This window comes from Sapajus apella, unplaced genomic scaffold (assembly GCF_009761245.1).
Source record: "Sapajus apella isolate SASKATOON/1434 unplaced genomic scaffold, GSC_monkey_1.0 scaffold146, whole genome shotgun sequence".
Lineage (NCBI taxonomy): Eukaryota > Metazoa > Chordata > Mammalia > Primates > Cebidae > Sapajus > Sapajus apella.
Window position 1 is genome coordinate 151,803 of NW_022437086.1, and position 18,014 is coordinate 169,816.

Here is an 18,014-nt window from a genome sequence, read left to right on the forward strand (position 1 = left end):
TGAGCCATCACACCCAGCTAATTTTGTATTTTTAGTAGAGACAGGGTTTCTCCATGTTGGTCAGGCTAGTCCCGACCTCAGGTGATGCACCGACCTCGGCCTCCTAAAGTGTTGGGATTACAGGCATATGAGTCAGAGTTAGATTTAAAGATTTAGTTCCAAGAATATATATACTACATTAATAATTACATATTGCTCATATATTAAAATACTATTTTGGATATATTGAGTTATTAAGTGGTTAAATGAATTTCATCTGTTCTTTCTTCTTAACTACTAGAAAATTTAGAATTCACCTGGGGCTCACATTTTATTTCAGAGGGTTGCCTTACAATGCAATGGGGAGGGCCTGGCTCGGCTCAAGGAGGAAGCCCCGCCTGAGAAGGCTTAGGTTTCACTCATCTTCATTCAGCCCGGCAGCTGAGCACACCTTCTGTCACTCAGGGCATTCGGGGGTGGGGCCCTAAACGTCATCCAATCAGAGATGCTGTTCTGGGAACCGTCCAATCAGGCACGCGGCTGGAGCGGACAGGCTGGCTTCCGGATTTGGCGGGGCCTTTGTCTCCGGCTGCAGCCGGAGCGCCCGCTCTTCTCTTCAGTGCTGCGTCCTCTGCTCCTGGAGGCCCGGCCTCCGTGGCCCGGTTACCCGCAGGTACTGGGAGATGCACAGCTAAGACGCCGGGAACCCCTGAAGCCTAGAAATGGTGAGCCTGCCGGGTCCGACATCCCGGGAGAGGGGGAGGGCCTGGTTGGAACTGGTCGGAAGTGACTGGCGGGACTCGGGCCTCCCCGCAGTCGGCTCCAAAATCCGCGGCCCGAGTTCTCCTGGGCGAGCCCGGCCCTCAGTCCCCTTCGGACATAAGATGGCGGCTGACAGCCGGACCCCGGGCGTCCTGTCTTCTCCCTGCGCAGCGACTCTGCCCTGGCCTGGAGCCCTCTCCGGGCAGCTCTGCACCCGCAGCGCCGCATCTCTCCCCGGCCGTGCGGGGACCACGGGAGGGTCGTCCGGGGAGAATCCTGACGCGGGGTGCGGGGCTCATGAATGGGAAGAGCTTTGGTCCATGGGGTTCCCAGGCCCTTTTTTTCCTATTAAAAATTTGTGAAAGTCACTGCAAAAATTGTTAGAAGAATTTAGTCAAAGAGTAATTCAAGAATTATAGAGCACGAAGCTATGTTTTGTAATTTGTGGTTTATGGGAGAGGCTTGAAGAAAACACTTCTATAAGATGCATGATAAAGGAAAGCAAATTCAGTAAGTGATTAGAGTTTTGTAGTTTCTTAATTTGTACATTGAAGGTGGAAATTACCTGGTCATGTTTTCAGAGGTTAATTTGGCAGTTTATAGTTGGTTAAGCCTGAATTTTGTTTCCTCCAATGTAATAATATGGAAAAAATGCATTCCAGTTAGATTTTTTTGAAAGTAAAAACCCAGGGGCTGGATCCACCTCAGGCTACTTGCCTGCCACTTAATTATTTTCACACTCCACAGGGGACTGATTTTCCCCTGCATTTTTCATATGTGTCCAAGCAGAGTCTCCAGATCCTCCCCATCTCCCAATCCTCCAGCCTAACTCTGGCTTGCAGTAAAATACTAAATTTCCGGTTCCTTCTGACATTCCCAGATGCCAACTTCCCCTCCCTAATTCACATTATCAACTATTTGTCCTTTAGTGTACATTTTAGATGCCATATTTTAATTAATTATTTTTTTAACAAAGCATTGGATGGTATTTTTTAAAAGATTTGTTTTCTGTTTATAAATATTTCCCAAGAGAAGAAAGCAAAGAATAATCCCCTGACTCTGTGCTTTAAAAAATATCTGTGCCTCCTTTGCTTTTATATTACTTCTAGGGACAGAGATCTTACCAGAATATTTTTGGGTCACAGTTTCCCTTTGGAAACTTTATAAGGTAATGTGTCCTCAGCCAACCTTCAGTTTTTTCCCTGGTCCTGAGTTTCAGTATTTTCTAGGGATAAACCAAGATACCCACTGTGGCTGGAATGTCTAGTGAATGTCAGCTCCTGGCGTGGAATGGGAGTCTGAGTATCTGGGAATGGGAGATGCGGGACAGCCTGAGGTTGGAGGGGAGCGTCTCCAGGGAGCAGCTGGATGCCCTGGGGCTGAGGGGAATCTCCTGGTGTACTCTTTCTTTGGAAAGCAAACCCTTTGAGAAGTTTAAGATTGTCTTCAACCCAACCCAGCTTTCATTTCGCCAGACACATTGCTGGTCAGCCAATCAGATGCTGGTATTGAGGGAAAAACACAAATAATTTCTGCTCCCTGGATTCTCTAAGATTTGTGAAAGAGAAAATAGTATCCCAAAAGACAAAAAGAAAAATATCAAACCTGGCCCCAGTGAGATGGTTAAATAACTTGCAAAGTGAAATGCAGCCAGGGCATTCACTGGGGCATAAGGCAGTGTCTCCTGACAAGGTGGTCATTGAGCAATTAAGTGAGCAGGATGGGGTGGGAGAATCTCTCAATTGTTGGGTGGCCTGACTTGACATGAGTCAGACACATCTGTTTTTTTTTTTTTTTTTTTTTTTTTTGAGACAGAGTCTCATTCTGTCACCCAGACTGGAGTGCAGTGGCGCAATCTCAGCTCACTGCAGCCTCCCCATCCCAGGTTCCACATTCTCCTGCCTCAGCCCCCAGGTAGCTGGAATTACAGGCACATGCCATCACACCTGGCTAATTTTATATTTTTAGTAGATATGAGGTTTCACCATGTTAGCCAGGCTGGTCTCGAACTCCTGACATCAGGTGATTTCTCTCCCACTCCTCGGCCTCCCAAAGTGCTGGGATTACAGGCATGAACCACCGTACCTGGCCAGGGAGGGAAGAAAAATTTAGCTAACGTTTTAATACAAAAAAGGTAGGAAACCTTCCCTGTAGGTATCCCAGCCTGCTCACCCCAGCCGTGGGAGAAGCCTTTATACTGAGAGAAGCTATATAGCCCTGGAACATTGGGGACCCACAGGCAGATGCAGTTAACATTAAGATGGAAGGGGATTGGGAGGGTCTTACTGAAGATGAAATTGTTATTGTTTTGAGGCAGTTTTTAGACTTCTGTAAAATAGAGCTAAACTAGGTTTATGTAAAAAAAAAAAAATTGAATTCTAAAAGAGTATTGCAGCAGAAGGAAATACCAAACACAAGAGTTTTAAGGATTGCACAGTTAAACAGATAAAGGCTTGCTTTCTTAGAGAGGAGCGAAAAAGATGAGAAGGTCAGAGGGAAATGGCAAATGGAGGGTGAAAAATCAGATTTTAGATCAGAAAATGTTTTACCCTGAAGTCAACAAGTTTATAGGAGGGACATAAAATGGGTTTGTATGTTGGCTCAGACTGAAGGTAGCTGGAAGTTTAGGAGCCTGTGGAAAGGAGATAAAGTTAAGTAAAGTTTGATAAGGAAGCATTTTAGGCTGGGCATTGTGGCTCACGCCTGTAATCCCAGCACTTTGGGAGGCCAAGGCGGGTGGATCACTTGAGGTCAGGAGTTCGAGACCAGCCTGGTCAACATGGCGAAACCCTGTCTCTACTAAAAAAAAAAAAATTCAAAAATTAGCCAGGTGTGGTTGCATGTGCCTGTTACCCACCTACTCTGGCGGTTGAGGCAGGAGAATTACTTGAACCTTGGAGGCAGGGGTTGCAGTAAGCTGAGATCGTGCCACTACAGTCCAGTCTGGGTGACAGAGTGAGAGACTTCATCTCAAAAAAAACCCAAAAACATACAAAAAAAAAAAAAAAACATTTTATTTTGACCACTGAAGAAAAATTTAGCTAATTTTTCATAGAAAAAAGAAAATACGCAGTCAGTGTCTGCTTATGTGATAGGAAAGACAAGAGGGCACCATCACAGTCATAATGGGAGGGTGTTTCTTTCCATAAACTGTTCCTGGAGAATGCAAAGGATAGAAAATATTAATCAGAGCTATTTACCAGGAGTATCTATGTGCTTCATTTTTCCTCACCTCTTTTCTTTGTACTATACATTTCTTCCATTTGAGTTTTCTGGGTTGTATCTTGTATAATGGGTAAACGTAACTACAGTGTTTTGCTGAGTTCTATGAGTAGCTCTATAAAATTATTGAACTTGAGAGATTTATGAGAGTCCTGAATTTTTAAACAGTAGCTCAGAAGCACAGATGGGTCCATAGGGTTTGTGACTGCCATCTACAATGAGGACAGTGTTGTGGGACTGAGCCCTGAATCAGGGTGTGTGCTGACCCTGAGTGGGGTCAAAATTCAATATTTTTTTTTTTTTTTTTTTTTAAAGACAGGGTTTCACCATGTTGGTCAGGCTGGTCTTGAACTCCCAACCTCAGGTGATCCTCCCGCCTTGGCCTCCAAAGCATTTGGATTACAGGCGTGAGCCACCACATCAAGCCAAAATTCAAATTTTAGACAGTGTGTTGGTTTTGAAATTGCTTATTGTTCAGCAAAAGTTAAAATTTTGGTGCCAGAAGAAACACATCTCAAAGGCCTGGCCTGGAATGGAACTCTGGGTGTCTGGGAATGGGAGGCTCCGCATTCCAGTACACAGGCTGTCACATTGCCCATCGTCCTGGGATTCCAGGTCTCCTCCCACGTTAAGGGAGGACTGAAAAGTTAGAGGGAAGGAGCTCTGATAACAGACCCCCTTTTCCCACGGCTGCCACTCAGGATTCCCACCCACTCACAGACATACCCACTAGACATTGATGTGTCCACACCCCTCACAGGAATAGGCACCACCCTCAGGAATTTCACAACAGCATTTTTCATCCTAGTGTTTCTTGCCAAAAACACACAAAAGTGCCTACAAGTCTCCTGATATATTCCTGTTCCCAGACACCAAGTCTGCAGCAGCAACCTGTTTTCTCCACCAACTGAGGGTTCTGGACCACCTGTTCATAATCTCATCTGCCTGCATGGACACAGAAGTCAGTGTACAGCCCCACCGGGGCCACTATCTGTAGCACAAACCTACATGTTTCTCCACCTACATTACACTCCCTCAACCATGAATTTTTTTCTCTTTTAACTTTTATTTTTGGCTCAGGGGTACACATGCAGGTTTGTTATATACATGAAATTGTGTCACGAGGGATTTGGTTTGCAGATTATTTTGTCACTGAGGTACCAAGAATAGCACCAAACATGTTTATTTGATCCATTTTGTCCTTTCACCCTCCATCCTAAACTAGGCCTCAGTGACTGTTTCTTTTTTTGTGTTCATATGTTCTTATTATTTAGCTCTTACTTAGAAATAAGAACATACATTCGATTTTCTGTTTCTGCATTAGTTTTCTGAGGATAATGGTGTCCAACTCTATCCATGTTGCTGCAAAGGACACAATCTTATTTTTTATGGCCATACAGTATTCATTATATTTATATACCATATTTTATTTTTATTAAATATTTTATTCATTTTTGGAGACAGGCTCTCACTCTGTCACCCAGGCTGAAGTGCAGTGGTGTCATCTGGCTCACTGTAGCCTCAACCTCCCTGGTGCAAGAAATCCTTCTACCTCAGACCCCCAAGTAGCTGGGAGTGTGGGTACGTACTATTATTCCTGGCTAATTTTTCTTTCTGTATTTTTTGTAGAGACATGGTTTTGCCACATTGCCCAGACTGGTTTCAAACCTTTGAGCTCAGGCAATGCACATGCCTTGGCCTATGAAAGTGTTGTGATTACAGGCGAGAGCCACCATGCCATACCATATTTTCTTTATCCAGTTTACCATTGATAGGTATTTAGGGCCATTACAAGTCTTTGCTATTGTGAATAGTGCTGCAGCAAACATGCATGTGTTTGTGTCTTTATGATAGAATAATTTGTATTTCTTTGAGTATAAACCCAATTAGGAAGTGGCTGGGTCAAGTGGCAATTGTTTCTAGTTCTGTGAGGAATCAATACATTGCTTTTCACAATGGTTGAACTAGGTTACAGTCCTACAGGCAGTGTGTATAAGCATTCCTTTTTCTCTGCAATCTTGACAGCATCTGTTACTGGTTTTTTACTAATAGCCATTCTGACTGGGTGAGATGGTATCTCATTGTGGTTTTTCTTTGTATTTTTCTAATAAATAGTAATGTGAATTTTGTTTTCATATGCTTGTTAGCCACATGTATGTCTTTTGAAAAGCATCTGTTCATGTTTTTGCTTACTTTTTAATTAGGTTTTTGGTTTTTTAATAAATTTGTTTAAGTTTATTATGGATGCTGGATGTTAGACCTTTGTCAGAAGCATAGTGTGCAAATATTTTCTTCTAGTCTGTAAGTTTTCTGATTACTCTGTTGATTGTTTCTGTTGCTGTGAAATAGCTCTTTAGTTTTATTAGATCCTGTTTGTGAATTTTTGCTTCTGTTGCAATTGCTTTTGGTATCTTCATCATAAAATCTGTGTCAGTTTTTATGTCTAGAATTTTCTAGGTTATTTTCAGAGTTTTTAAAAATATATATATATATGATTTTGAGTTCTACATTTAAGTGTTTAATTCATCCTGAATTGATTTTTATATATAGTGTAAGGAAGGCATCCAGTTTCAACCTTCTACATAGCGCTAGCTAGTTATTCCAGCACCATTTTTTTTTTTTTTTTTGAGACGGAGTCTCGCTCTTGTTACCCAGGCTGGAGTGCAATGGCGCGATCTCGGCTCACCACAACCTCCGCCTCCTGGGTTCAGGCAATTCTCCTGCCTCAGCCTCCTGAGTAGCTGGGATTACAGGCACGCACCACCATGCCCAGCTAATTTTTTGTATTTTTAGTAGAGATGGGGTTTCACCATGTTGACCAGGATGGTCTCGATCTCTTGACCTCGTGATCCACCCGCCTCGGCCTCCCAAAGTGCTGGGATTACAGGCTTGAGCCACCACGCCCGGCCTACTGCTATAATTTTGAAATATAGTTGCATATGTAGGGCGAATAGATGCAGTGCCTATATACCTTTTCATAACTTTTCAGGATTTGGAATGGCTTCTTTTTATTTGGCAGGATAATTTTGCTGCTGGTATTAATCTCACTTGATGTCTGTTTTCTTCAGGATTTTGACATTGTCATACAGTTCCCTTTTGGCCTGCAAAATTTTCTTGAGAAATTCACTCATTATCTCATAAGAGTATACTTACAAATGACATATCACTTTTATCTTGTAACTCACAAGAGTTTATTCTCTTTTCTGAGACTTTAAAAATTGTGCCTATATATGTTCTTGTTGTAAATATCTTTGTGTATATTCTAGTTTTCTTGTTAAGCTTTTTCACTTTTGCGTTATTTTTTCTTACAATTTTTTAGTTACTTTTTTGTATTTTTGACCTCCACAATTTCTTTTATTTTTTTTATTTTATTTTTTTTTTTCTGAGACAGAGTCTCCCTCTGTTGCCCAGACTGGAGTACAGGAGTGCGATCTTGGCTCCCTGCAGCCTCTACCCCCCAAGTTCAAGTGATCCTCCTGCCTCAGCCTGCTGAGTAGCTGGGCACTTGGCTAATTTTTCTATTTTTATTAGAGACATGGTTTCACTGTGTTGGTCAGCTGTTCTCAAACTCCTGACCTCGTACTCCACCAGCCTGGGCCTCCCACAGTGCTGGGATTACAGGCAGGAGCCACTGCTCCTGGCCAACCTCCACAATTTCTTACCTCCACCGTCTTGCATCTCACAAGATTCTCTTGTCTGTGACTTTTAAAATTGTGCTTATATATGTTCTTGTTGTAAATATCTTTGTGTGTATAAGCCTTTTTTTTTTTTTACATCATTTGCTTAGAATTTTTCAGTTACGTTTTTGTATTTCTTACCTCCACAATTTTTGTTTTTTGATATTTTTAATGTTTTTGTTATCCCAATTTTTCTAATTTTCAGTAACTGTCTGTATTCCTGTTTCACTCATGGAGTATTCAGTTTATTTTAAATTTTTAAAAATAATTTGTTTATCTTTATTTTTTTAATGGTTGCTTTCTGAAAATTTTATAATACTTGATAGAGCTATGTTGCCCTAATATTTGTATACATTGTAATCTTTAATTGAAATTTGAACATTAAAAATAAGCTACCTGTCACAATATCTATAATGTAGCTTTGTCCTGGCAAAGTCTGAAACAATTTGTCTTAGCTAGTGATCCTGAGAGTCTTTCAAATGTGTTCTTAGGATGTGTCTTGTCTGAAATGTTCTAGTTTTTTTTTTTTTAAGAGAGAAGACTTTATTCATGTTTCTTCTTAACAGTCAGTAATCACTTGCTACAACTGCTCCCTGTCTGTAGTACCTGTCTCTTTGCTGCTATAACATTTACCTTTGATCTCAGCAGACTCAAAATATCATTCCAAAGTATATCACCAATAATTTCGGCACTTTATGTCATGGGAGACAGAAACCAGTGTCTGCAGAAGCACCTAGAAGCCAGAAATGAAGATGTGTGTGTTATTATTTTTCTTGTCTTTTGAAAAAGAAACCAAGAGTTGTCAATTTATTTCTAAAGACACTGTTATATTGAGGAGCAGAAAGAGCTGTATTAGGTAAATGTCACAGACTTTTATTTGTCTTCTCTGTGGCATTTTGCACCGTGCTAACCCAGGACACTGCACACAGTTAACTCATTTGTAAATTTTTCACAAATGTATTTTGATCAGTATGTTTTTGTTACATATATATGTCTATGAAGGAATTAGAACCTGTGGTATTTTGCTATGCCATCTTGCTTATGTAGTTTGCATAGCATTATGGGTTAGATTTTTTTTCTTTTTTTTTTTTTTTTTTTTTCCGGAAAAGTGATATATTACGCAGAGAGAGAGAAAGAGAAGTAGGGAGAGAGAGGGAACTCCCATGATGTCATGGGAGGGGGATGGGTTAGATTTGTAAAGTTTATTCATCTGAGTCTAGCAAGTGAAGTAATTTATTATTTTTATTTATTTCAGTTATGTGTTATTATTTTGCCTGGCACCTTTGGCCAGAGCAGAACATAAGAGAGCCTTTCCAAAAAGTGATTCTAAGAAGATACAGAAAATGTGGACATGTGAATTTACAGTTAAGAAAAGGCTATAAAAGTGTGGTTGAATGTAAGCAGCACAAAGGAGGTTATAATGGACTTAACCAATGTTTGAAAACTACCTTGAGCAAAATATTTCAATGTAATAAACATGTAAAAGTCTTTCATACATTTTCTTTTTTTTTTTTTTGAGACGGAGTTTCACTCATGTTACCCAGGCTGGAGTGCAATGGCACGATCTCGGCTCACCGCAACCTCCGCCTTCTGGGTTCAGGCAATTCTCCTGCCTCAGCCTCCTGAGTAGCTGGGATTACAGGCACGCACCACCATGCCCAGCTAATTTTTTTTTTGTATTTTTAGTAGAGACGGGGTTTCACCATGTTGACCAGGATGGTCTCGATCTCTTGACCTCGTGATCCACCCGCCTTGGCCTCCCAAAGTGCTGGGATTACAGGCTTGAGCCACCGCGCCCGGCCTTCATAAATTTTCATATTCAAATAGACACAAAATGAGACATACTGAAAATAAACATTTCAAATGTAAAGAATGTGGCAAAACATTTTGCGTGCTTTCACACCTAACACAACATAAAAGAATTCATACTAGAGTGAATTTCTACAAATGTGAAGAATGTAGAAGAGCCTTTAACTTTGTCCTCAACGCTTACTAAACATAAGAGAATTCATACTGGAGAAAAACCGTACAAATGTAAAGAATGTGGCAAAGCCTTTAACCAATCTTCAACCCCTACTACACATAAGAGAATTCCTACAGAAGAGAAGCCCTACAAATGTGAAGAGTGTGGCAAAGCTTTTAAACAATCTTCAAACCTTACTAACCATAAAAAAAATTCATACTGGAGAGAAACCTTACAAATGTGAGGAATATGGCAAAGCTTTTAACCGATTGTCAAACCTTACTGAACATAAGAAAATTCATACTGCAGAGAAATCCTACAAATGTGAAGAATGTGGCAAAGCTTTTAACCAACTCGCAAACCTTACTAGACATAAGCTAATTCATACTGGAGAGAAACCCTACATATGTGGAGAATGTGGCAAAGCCTTTAACCAGTCCTCAACTCTTACTACACATAAGATAACCTATACTGGAGAGAATCCCCACAAATGTAGAGAATCTGGCAAAATTTTTCACCTAGCCTCAAAACTTACTACACACAAGAAAATTCATACTGAAGAGAAACTCTACAAATGTGAAGAATGTGGCAAAGCTTTTAACCGATCTTCAACCCTTACTACACATAAAATAATTCATACTGGAGGGAAACCCTATAAATGTGAAGAATGTGGCAAATCCTTTAACCTATCTTCCAACCTTACTACACATAAAAAAATTCATCTTGGAGAGAAACCCTACAAATGTGAAGAATGTGGCAAAGCTTTTAACCGATCTTCAACACCTACTACACATAAGATAATTCATACTGAAGAGAAACCATACAAATGTGATGAATGTGGCAGAGCTTTTAACCAATCCTCAAAACTTAATGAACATAAGAACATTCATACTGGAGAGAAACCTTACAAATGTGAAGAATGTGGCAAAACTTTAACGAATTCTCAACCTTTGCTAAACATAAGATGATTCATACTGGAGAGAAACCATACAAATGTAATGAATGTGATAAAGCTTTTAACCGATCTTCAACCCTTTCTACACATAAGATAATTCATACTGGAGAGAAACCCTACAAGTGTGAAGAATGTGGAAAAGCTTTTAACCAGTTCTCAACCCTTACTACGCATAAGATAATTCATACTGGAGAGAAACCCTACAAGTGTGAAGAATGTGACAAAGCTTTTAATCAATCATCAAACCTTACTGAACATAAGAAAATTCATACTGGAGAAAAATCCTACAAATGTCAAGAATGTGGCAAAGCTTTAAACCGATCTTCAAACCTTACTAAACATAAGAAAATTCATACTGGAGAGAAACCCTACAAATGTGAAGAATGTGGAAAAGCTTTTAACCAATTCTTAAACCTTACTACACATAAGAAAATTCATACTGGACAGAAACCCTACAAGTGTGAAGAATGTGGCAAAGCTTTTAACCAAGTGTCAACCCTTACTATACATAAAAGAATTCATACTGGAGAGAAACCTTACAAATGTGAGGAATGTGGCAAAACTTTTAATCGATCCTCAAAACTTACTACACATAAGAAAATTCACACAGAGAAACCTTACAAATGTGAAAAATGTGGTAAAGGTTTTAACCAGTCTTCAATACTTTCTACACGTAAGATGACTCATACTGGAGAGAAACCTTAAAAATGTGAAGAATGTGGCAAAGTTTTTAACCGATCTTCAAACCTTACAGGACATAAAAAAATTCATATGAGAGAGAAATCCTACAAATGTGAAGAATGTGGCAAGGCCTTTAACCAGTCCTCTACTCTTACTAAACATAAAGTAATTCACACTAGAGAGAAACTACAAATGTAAAGCATGTGGTAAAGCTTTTAAAACAGTCCCCACACCTTACTATACATAAGATAATTCATACTAGAGAGAAACTCTACAAATGTGAAGAATTTGGCAAAGCTTTTAACCTATTCTCAAACCTTACTGCACCTAAGGAAAATACTGAAGAGAAACCTTAGATATGTGAAGACTGTGTCAAAGCTTCTAACCTATACTCAACCCTTACTACACATAAGGCAATTATATTTGAGAGAACCCTGCAAATGTGAAGAATGTGGCAATGCTTTTAAACTGAACATAAAAGAAATACTGGTGAGAAATCCTAAAAATATGAAGAATGTGACAAAGCCTTTAAATGGTTGTCATACTTGATTGTAGGTAAGTAATTCATATGGGAGAAAACTCCCAGAAGTGTGAAGAATGTGGCAAAACTTTTAATTAATTTTCACACCTTATTGCACAGAAAAGCACTTATATTTCAGAAAAATTGTACAAATGTAAATGTGAAGACACCATTAGTGTCTGTTTACATTTTATTCAACATTAGAGAATCAGTGCTTAATAAAAGCATTGTAAATGCAATTAATTTAAAAAACTTTCAGAAAATAGAATCTTTGTTTTTTTTTTAGATGGAGTCTTGCTCCGTCACCCAGGCTGAAGTGCAGTGGCGTGATCTCGGCTCACTGCAACCTCTGCCTCCCAGGTTCAAAAAATTCTCCTGCCTTAGCCTCCAGAGTAGCTGGGACTATAGGTGCACACCACCACACTTGGCTAATTTTTTCTATTTTTAGTAGAGAATGGCTGTCACCATGTTGGCCAGACTGGTCTTGAACTCCTGACCTCAAATGATCCACCTGCTTCTGCCTCCCAAAGTGCTGGGATTATAGGTGTGAGCCACTGTGCCCAGCCAGTATGAGCCTTTAAAGAGGAGAAGGTTTTTAGGCCGGGCGCGGTGGCTCACGCCTGTAATCCCAGCACTTTGGGAGGCCGAGGCGGGTGGATCACGAGGTCAAGAGATCGAGACCATCCTGGTCAACATGGTGAAACCCCATCTCTACTAAAAATACAAAAAATTAGCTGGGCATGGTGGTGCGTGCCTGTAATCCCAGCTACTCAGGAGGCTGAGGCAGGAGAATTGCCTGAACCCAGGAGGCAGAGGTTGCGGTGAGCCGAGATCGCGCCATTGCACTCCAGCCTGGGTAACAAGAGCGAAACTCTGTCTCAAAAAAAAAAAAGGTTTTTCATTTTGAAGACAAACATTAGAACATAAAGAGGGTTGTAGTGCCTTTACGTGTATCACAGATTTTATTGTACACATTATGTACTAAAGGAAAATCCTGAAGCAGTTGCTCAAACTTTGATCAACATCAGGGAGCTTATATTGGAGAGAAACTCTGCAAATACAATGTTTGGAAAAACATTTTTTCCAAAACTACAGCTTAGAAAAAACCAGGGGGCTTATACTTAAATATATTATTGCAGATGCAATAAGTATTAAAAAAAAACTAATACAAGGCCGGGCGCGGTGGCTCACGCTTGTAATCCCAGTACTTTGGGAGGCCTAGGCGGGCGGATCACGAGGTCAAGAGATCGAGACCATCCTGGTCAATATGGTGAAACCCCGTCTCTACTAAAAATACAAAAAATTAGCTGGGCATGGTGGCGCATGTCTGTAATCCCAGCTACTCAGGAGGCTGAGGCAGGAGAATTGCCTGAACCCAGGAGGCGGAGGTTGCGGTGAGCCGAGGTCGCGCCATTGCATTCCAGCCTGGGTAACAAGAGCGAAACTCCGTCTCAAAAAAAAAAAAATAATAATAATATAAAATTAAGTATGTGTAAATATCAGCAAATTCACAGTAGAAATATCTAAGGCACTGACACTGTAGACATTACACTTAATCAGTGTGCTGAGTACAGAAAGTAATCCAAAATTAAAGTTGGTAGATTATTTGTATATAACTTTAAGCGAGGTAGAAACGTTTTTACAGTTATAATTACATTTAAAGTCTACTTTTTTCTTTGAAAATTACAGAATTTTTAAAAAGTGAATAATATAATTGAACTCAAATTCATGCTCTTCATTTCTATTGTATTCACACGTGAAACCATGTGGTCAATTGTTACTTCATCAAACATATGAGACATTCTTTTTTGTTAGGTGAGAATTATGTTTGACCTTTTCTGTGGAAGAGTAAGGACATTACAATGTAGGATGCATGATAAAAATCTAAGTGGAGGGGCTCTGTGTTTAATTTATAATGAGTGACGTATGAGGGAGCGTGTTCAGAGGGGTATTCTGCATTATAGTGAAAATATTTTTTATTTTAGTTAAAGTGAGTAGTATATCATTTTACTAATTGTACTTCTATGTAATAAAATGCAGCAAGTTTAAAAATGTTTAGATTATTATGTTCTTTTGTTTTTGTTTTTGTTTTTGTTTTGAGATGGAGCCTCACTCTGTCCCCTAGGCTGGAATGCAGTAGCTAGATCTTGGCTCATTGCAACCCCCACCTCCCAGGTTCAAGTGATTGTTCTGTCTCAGCCTCCCAAGCAACCGGGACTACAGGTGCCTGCCACCACAACCGGCTAATTTTTTATTTTTAGTAGAGATGGGGCTTCACAATGTTGGCCAGGCTCCTTGACCTCAGGTGATCTGCCCGCCTTGGCCTCTTAAAGTGCTGGGATTACAGGCGTGAGCCACCGTGCCCAGCCTGTGAACTTAATTTTTTGATTCAAACTTTTTTTTTTTTAACACATTAAGACCATTGTGCAGTCAATGAAGTGTTATATGCCACTAACTTTAACCTTTCCCACCTTACTCAAAGGTGTAGATAAAAGATGTTAACAGTATACTATTTAAATAACATAATAGACGAACATCTCTAATAATTTCTTTTGCCAGTGACTTTAAACTGCAAATAAGTTAAATGATATTGTTCCTATGGGTTAAAATATTTACTTTTTTCTTATTTAAACTTATTTTTCTTAATTTTTGTGGGTATACAGTGTATATTTATGCCATATATGGTTTTTTGTTAAATTTCTTTTTTTTTTTTTTTTCCTTCTGAGACATAGTCTTGTTATGTCACTGGGCTGGAGTGCAGTGATGTGATCTCAGCTCACTGCAACCTCCGCCTCCCGGGTTCAAGCAGTTCTTCTGCCTCAGCCTGCCGAGTAGCTGGGACTACAGGCATGTGCCACCATGCCCAGCTAATTTTTGTATTTTTAATAGAGATGGGGTTTCACCATGTTGGCCAGGATGGTGGCCAACGTGATCTTGACCTCATGATCCACCTGCCTTGGCCTCCCAAAGTGCTGAGATATACAGGTGTGAGCCACTGCACCCAGGCTGTATGGCATATTTTGATACAGGCATATAAATATGTATTAATTACACTGGGGAAAATGAAGTATCCACCAACTCCAGCATCTATTATTTGGTATGTTTGTAATAAACCAATTCTACACTTTTAGTTACTTTAAAATGTACAGATAAATTGCTGTTGACTACAGGGTCATTTTTATGGATATAATAAAAATTATATACACGTGTAAACAAAATCCTGAGTCTTAGTTCTGCTTAAACATTTTTTTAAAATTGTCATGTATTTTTCTTTGAACATGTGTCTCTGCCTGCAAACATACAGAATTTTAGTATTGGTTTACATAGCTACTATACACATACATTACTCTAAAAATAAATGTTATACATAACTATAGTTACGTATTTTTTGACCGACATCTTTTCAGACTCCCCTTTTTTCTAAATCACTTGATGTCTGTTGGTCACCCCTTTATTCTCTTCTTTAACAGGATTAAGTTTTTTAGAAACCCTGTGTAAATTATGAAATAATAATGTTCGTACTTGTCTCATTTTGACAAATATAATGTCCTCCAGGTTAATTCATGTGATTGAAAATAATAGAAATTTCTTTTTTAAACGTTAATAGTATTCCATTGTGTATATATACCACATTGTCTTTATTCATAAATGTTGAACTGTTGATTCTGTATTTTGCTAATTGTGAAGAGTATTGCAAACAACATAGAAGCACAAATGTTTCTTCATTCTGAATTTGTTTTGGACATATAACCAATAGTAAAATTGATATTGAGGTTTAATTTTAAATTTTTTGAGAAATCTTTGTTGTTCATAATAACTGTCGCCATTCACATCCAGACAGTGTGCAAGCATTCCCATTTCTTCATGCTTTGACTAACACTTTCTTTTCTTTTTAATAAGAGTAATTCTAACAGAAGTCAGTCGATAATCTCCTAGATTTTCTTTTTGCTTTCCTCAATTGTTAATATGGAGCAGTTTTTATATATCTCTTGACCATTTGTATGTTTTTTCTTGAAATATATTTAAGCCTTTTGCTTATTTTTAATAGTTCTTTATCTTCCATTGTGTAGTCATTTAAGTTTTTTATATATTTTTGTTATTAATCCCTTGTCTCATGTATCATTTACAAATATTTTCTCCCATTTTTTTTAGTTGTCTCATTCTGTTAATTCTGTCAGATTCCATGAAGCACCTTTTTAATTTCAAGTAATATGACTTATCTATTTTTCTTTTGATTTCCTTGGATTTTGAGGTTAAACAATAAAAGTAATGGCCTAGATCGATGTTTGGGCTTTCACTCTATATTTTTTATAGTAATTTTGGAGCTTCAAGCTTTACATTTAAGTATTAATTTGAGTTGATTTTTATACATGGTGTGAGAAGAGGGTCTCATTTTATTTCTCTGCATGTGGATGTAAAGTTTTCTCAACTTCATTTTTTGAAGATACTGTCCATTTTAATAAAAATTCTTGCCTATATCTAAAATAAGTTGGCTTAAATATGTGGATGTATTTTTTATGTCTTTTCTGCTCTGTTGGCCTATGTGTCTGTTTTTATTAAAGTACCATACTGTTTTTGTTACTATAACTTTGTAGTATATATTTTTTAATTTTGAGATGGAGCCTTGCTCACCCACCCAGGATGGAGTGCAGTAGTGCATTCTAAGTTCACTGCAATCTCTGCCTCTGAAGCTCAAGATTCTCCAGCTTCCGCCTCCTGAGTAGCTGGGAAAGCAGGCACACACCACCCCATCCAGCCAATTTTTTTTTGTATTTTTAATAGAGCTGGGGATTCACCATGTTTGCCAGGCTGCTCTCAAACTCCTGACCTCAAGAGACCCGCCCACCTTGGCCTCCCAAAGTGTTGGGATTACAGGCGTAAGGCTGCTTTGTAGTATATTTCTTTTCTTTCTTTCTTTTTTTTTTGATTTTAAAAATTTATCTTTTAAATTGCATTTTAGGTTTTGGGGTACATGTGAAGAACATGCAAGATTGTTGCATAGGTACACACATGGAAGTGTGATGTGCTGCCTTCCTCCCCATCACCTATATCTGGCATTTCTCCCCATGCTCTCTCTCTCCAGCTCCACACCCCCTGCTGTCCTGCCCCTATTTCCCCCTTACAGACCCCAGGGTGTGTGATGCTCACCTCCCTGTGTTCATGTGTTCCCACTGTTCAACACCCACCTATGAGTGAGAACGTGGTGTTTGATTTTCTGTTCTTCTGTCAGTTTGCTGAGAATGGTGGTTTCTAGGTTCATCCATGTCCCTACCAAGGACACGAACTCACCATTTTTTATGGCCGCATAGTATTGCATGGTGTATATGTGCCACACTTTCCCTGTCCAGCCTGTCATCAATGGGCATTTGGGTTGGTTCCAACTCTTTGCTATTGTTTTAGATCTTTGTAAATTCTGGATATTAGTCCTTTGTCAGGTGGATAGATTGCAAAAAATTTTTCCCATTCTTTTGGTTGCCAGTTCACTCTAATGACTGTTTCTTTTGCCGTGCAGAAGCTGTGGAGTTGATTAGGTCCCAGTTGTCTATTGTGGCTTGTGTTGCCAATGCTTTTGGTGTTTTAGTCATGATGTCCTTGCCTATGCCTATGACCTGAATGGTTTTGCCTAGATTTTCTTCTAGGGTTTTTATGGCGTTAGGTCTTATCTTTAAATCTTTAATCCATCTGGAGTTAATTTTAGTGTAAGGTGTCAGGAAGGGGTCCACTTTCTGCTTTCTGCACTCTGCCGGTGAATTCTTCCAACACCATTTATTAAACAGGGAATCCTTTCCCCATTGCTTGTTTTTGTCAGATTTGTCAAATATCAGATGGTTGTAGATGTGTGACGTTGCCTCTGAGGCCTCTGTTCTGTTCCATTGGTCTATATCTCTGTTTTGGTACCAGTACCATGCTGTTTTGACTACTGTGGCCTTGTAGTATAGTTTGAAGTCAGGTAGTATGATGCCTCCAGCTTTGTTCTTTTTGCTTAGAATTGACTTGGCTATGCGGGCTCTCTTTTGGTTCCATATGAAGTTTAAGGTGTTTTTTTCCAGTTCTGTGAAGAAGGTCATTGGTAGCTTGATGGGGATAGCTTTGAATCTGTAAATTACTTTGGGCAGTATGGCCATTTACACGATATTGATTCTTCCTAACCATGAACATGGAATGTTTCTCCATCTGTTTGTGTCCTCTCTTATTTTGTTGAGCAGTGCTTTGTAGTTCTCCTTGAAGGCATTCTTTACATTCTTTGTCAGTTGT

At 39.2% G+C, this 18,014-nt stretch overlaps 2 protein-coding genes across 2 annotated transcripts; both read left to right on the forward strand.

Moving 5' to 3' along the window:
* Positions 1-484: 484 nt before the first annotated feature.
* LOC116540942 (zinc finger protein 117-like) lies at positions 485-9,855 on the forward strand. The gene is made up of 3 exons (XM_032264774.1): positions 485-704; positions 8,896-9,129; positions 9,443-9,855. Exons 1-3 carry the CDS (start codon positions 485-487, stop codon positions 9,634-9,636), a joined length of 648 nt encoding a protein of 215 aa, XP_032120665.1. The 3' UTR covers positions 9,637-9,855.
* LOC116540943 (zinc finger protein 107-like) lies at positions 9,644-11,794 on the forward strand (the record flags this gene model as incomplete). Its single annotated transcript, XM_032264775.1, is given in 4 exon segments — positions 9,644-9,803; positions 9,889-10,530; positions 10,533-11,404; positions 11,488-11,794. Coding segments are annotated over 4 exon segments (1,782 nt in total), but the record flags the coding sequence as incomplete, so codon positions are not given.
* Positions 11,795-18,014: the final 6,220 nt, after the last annotated feature.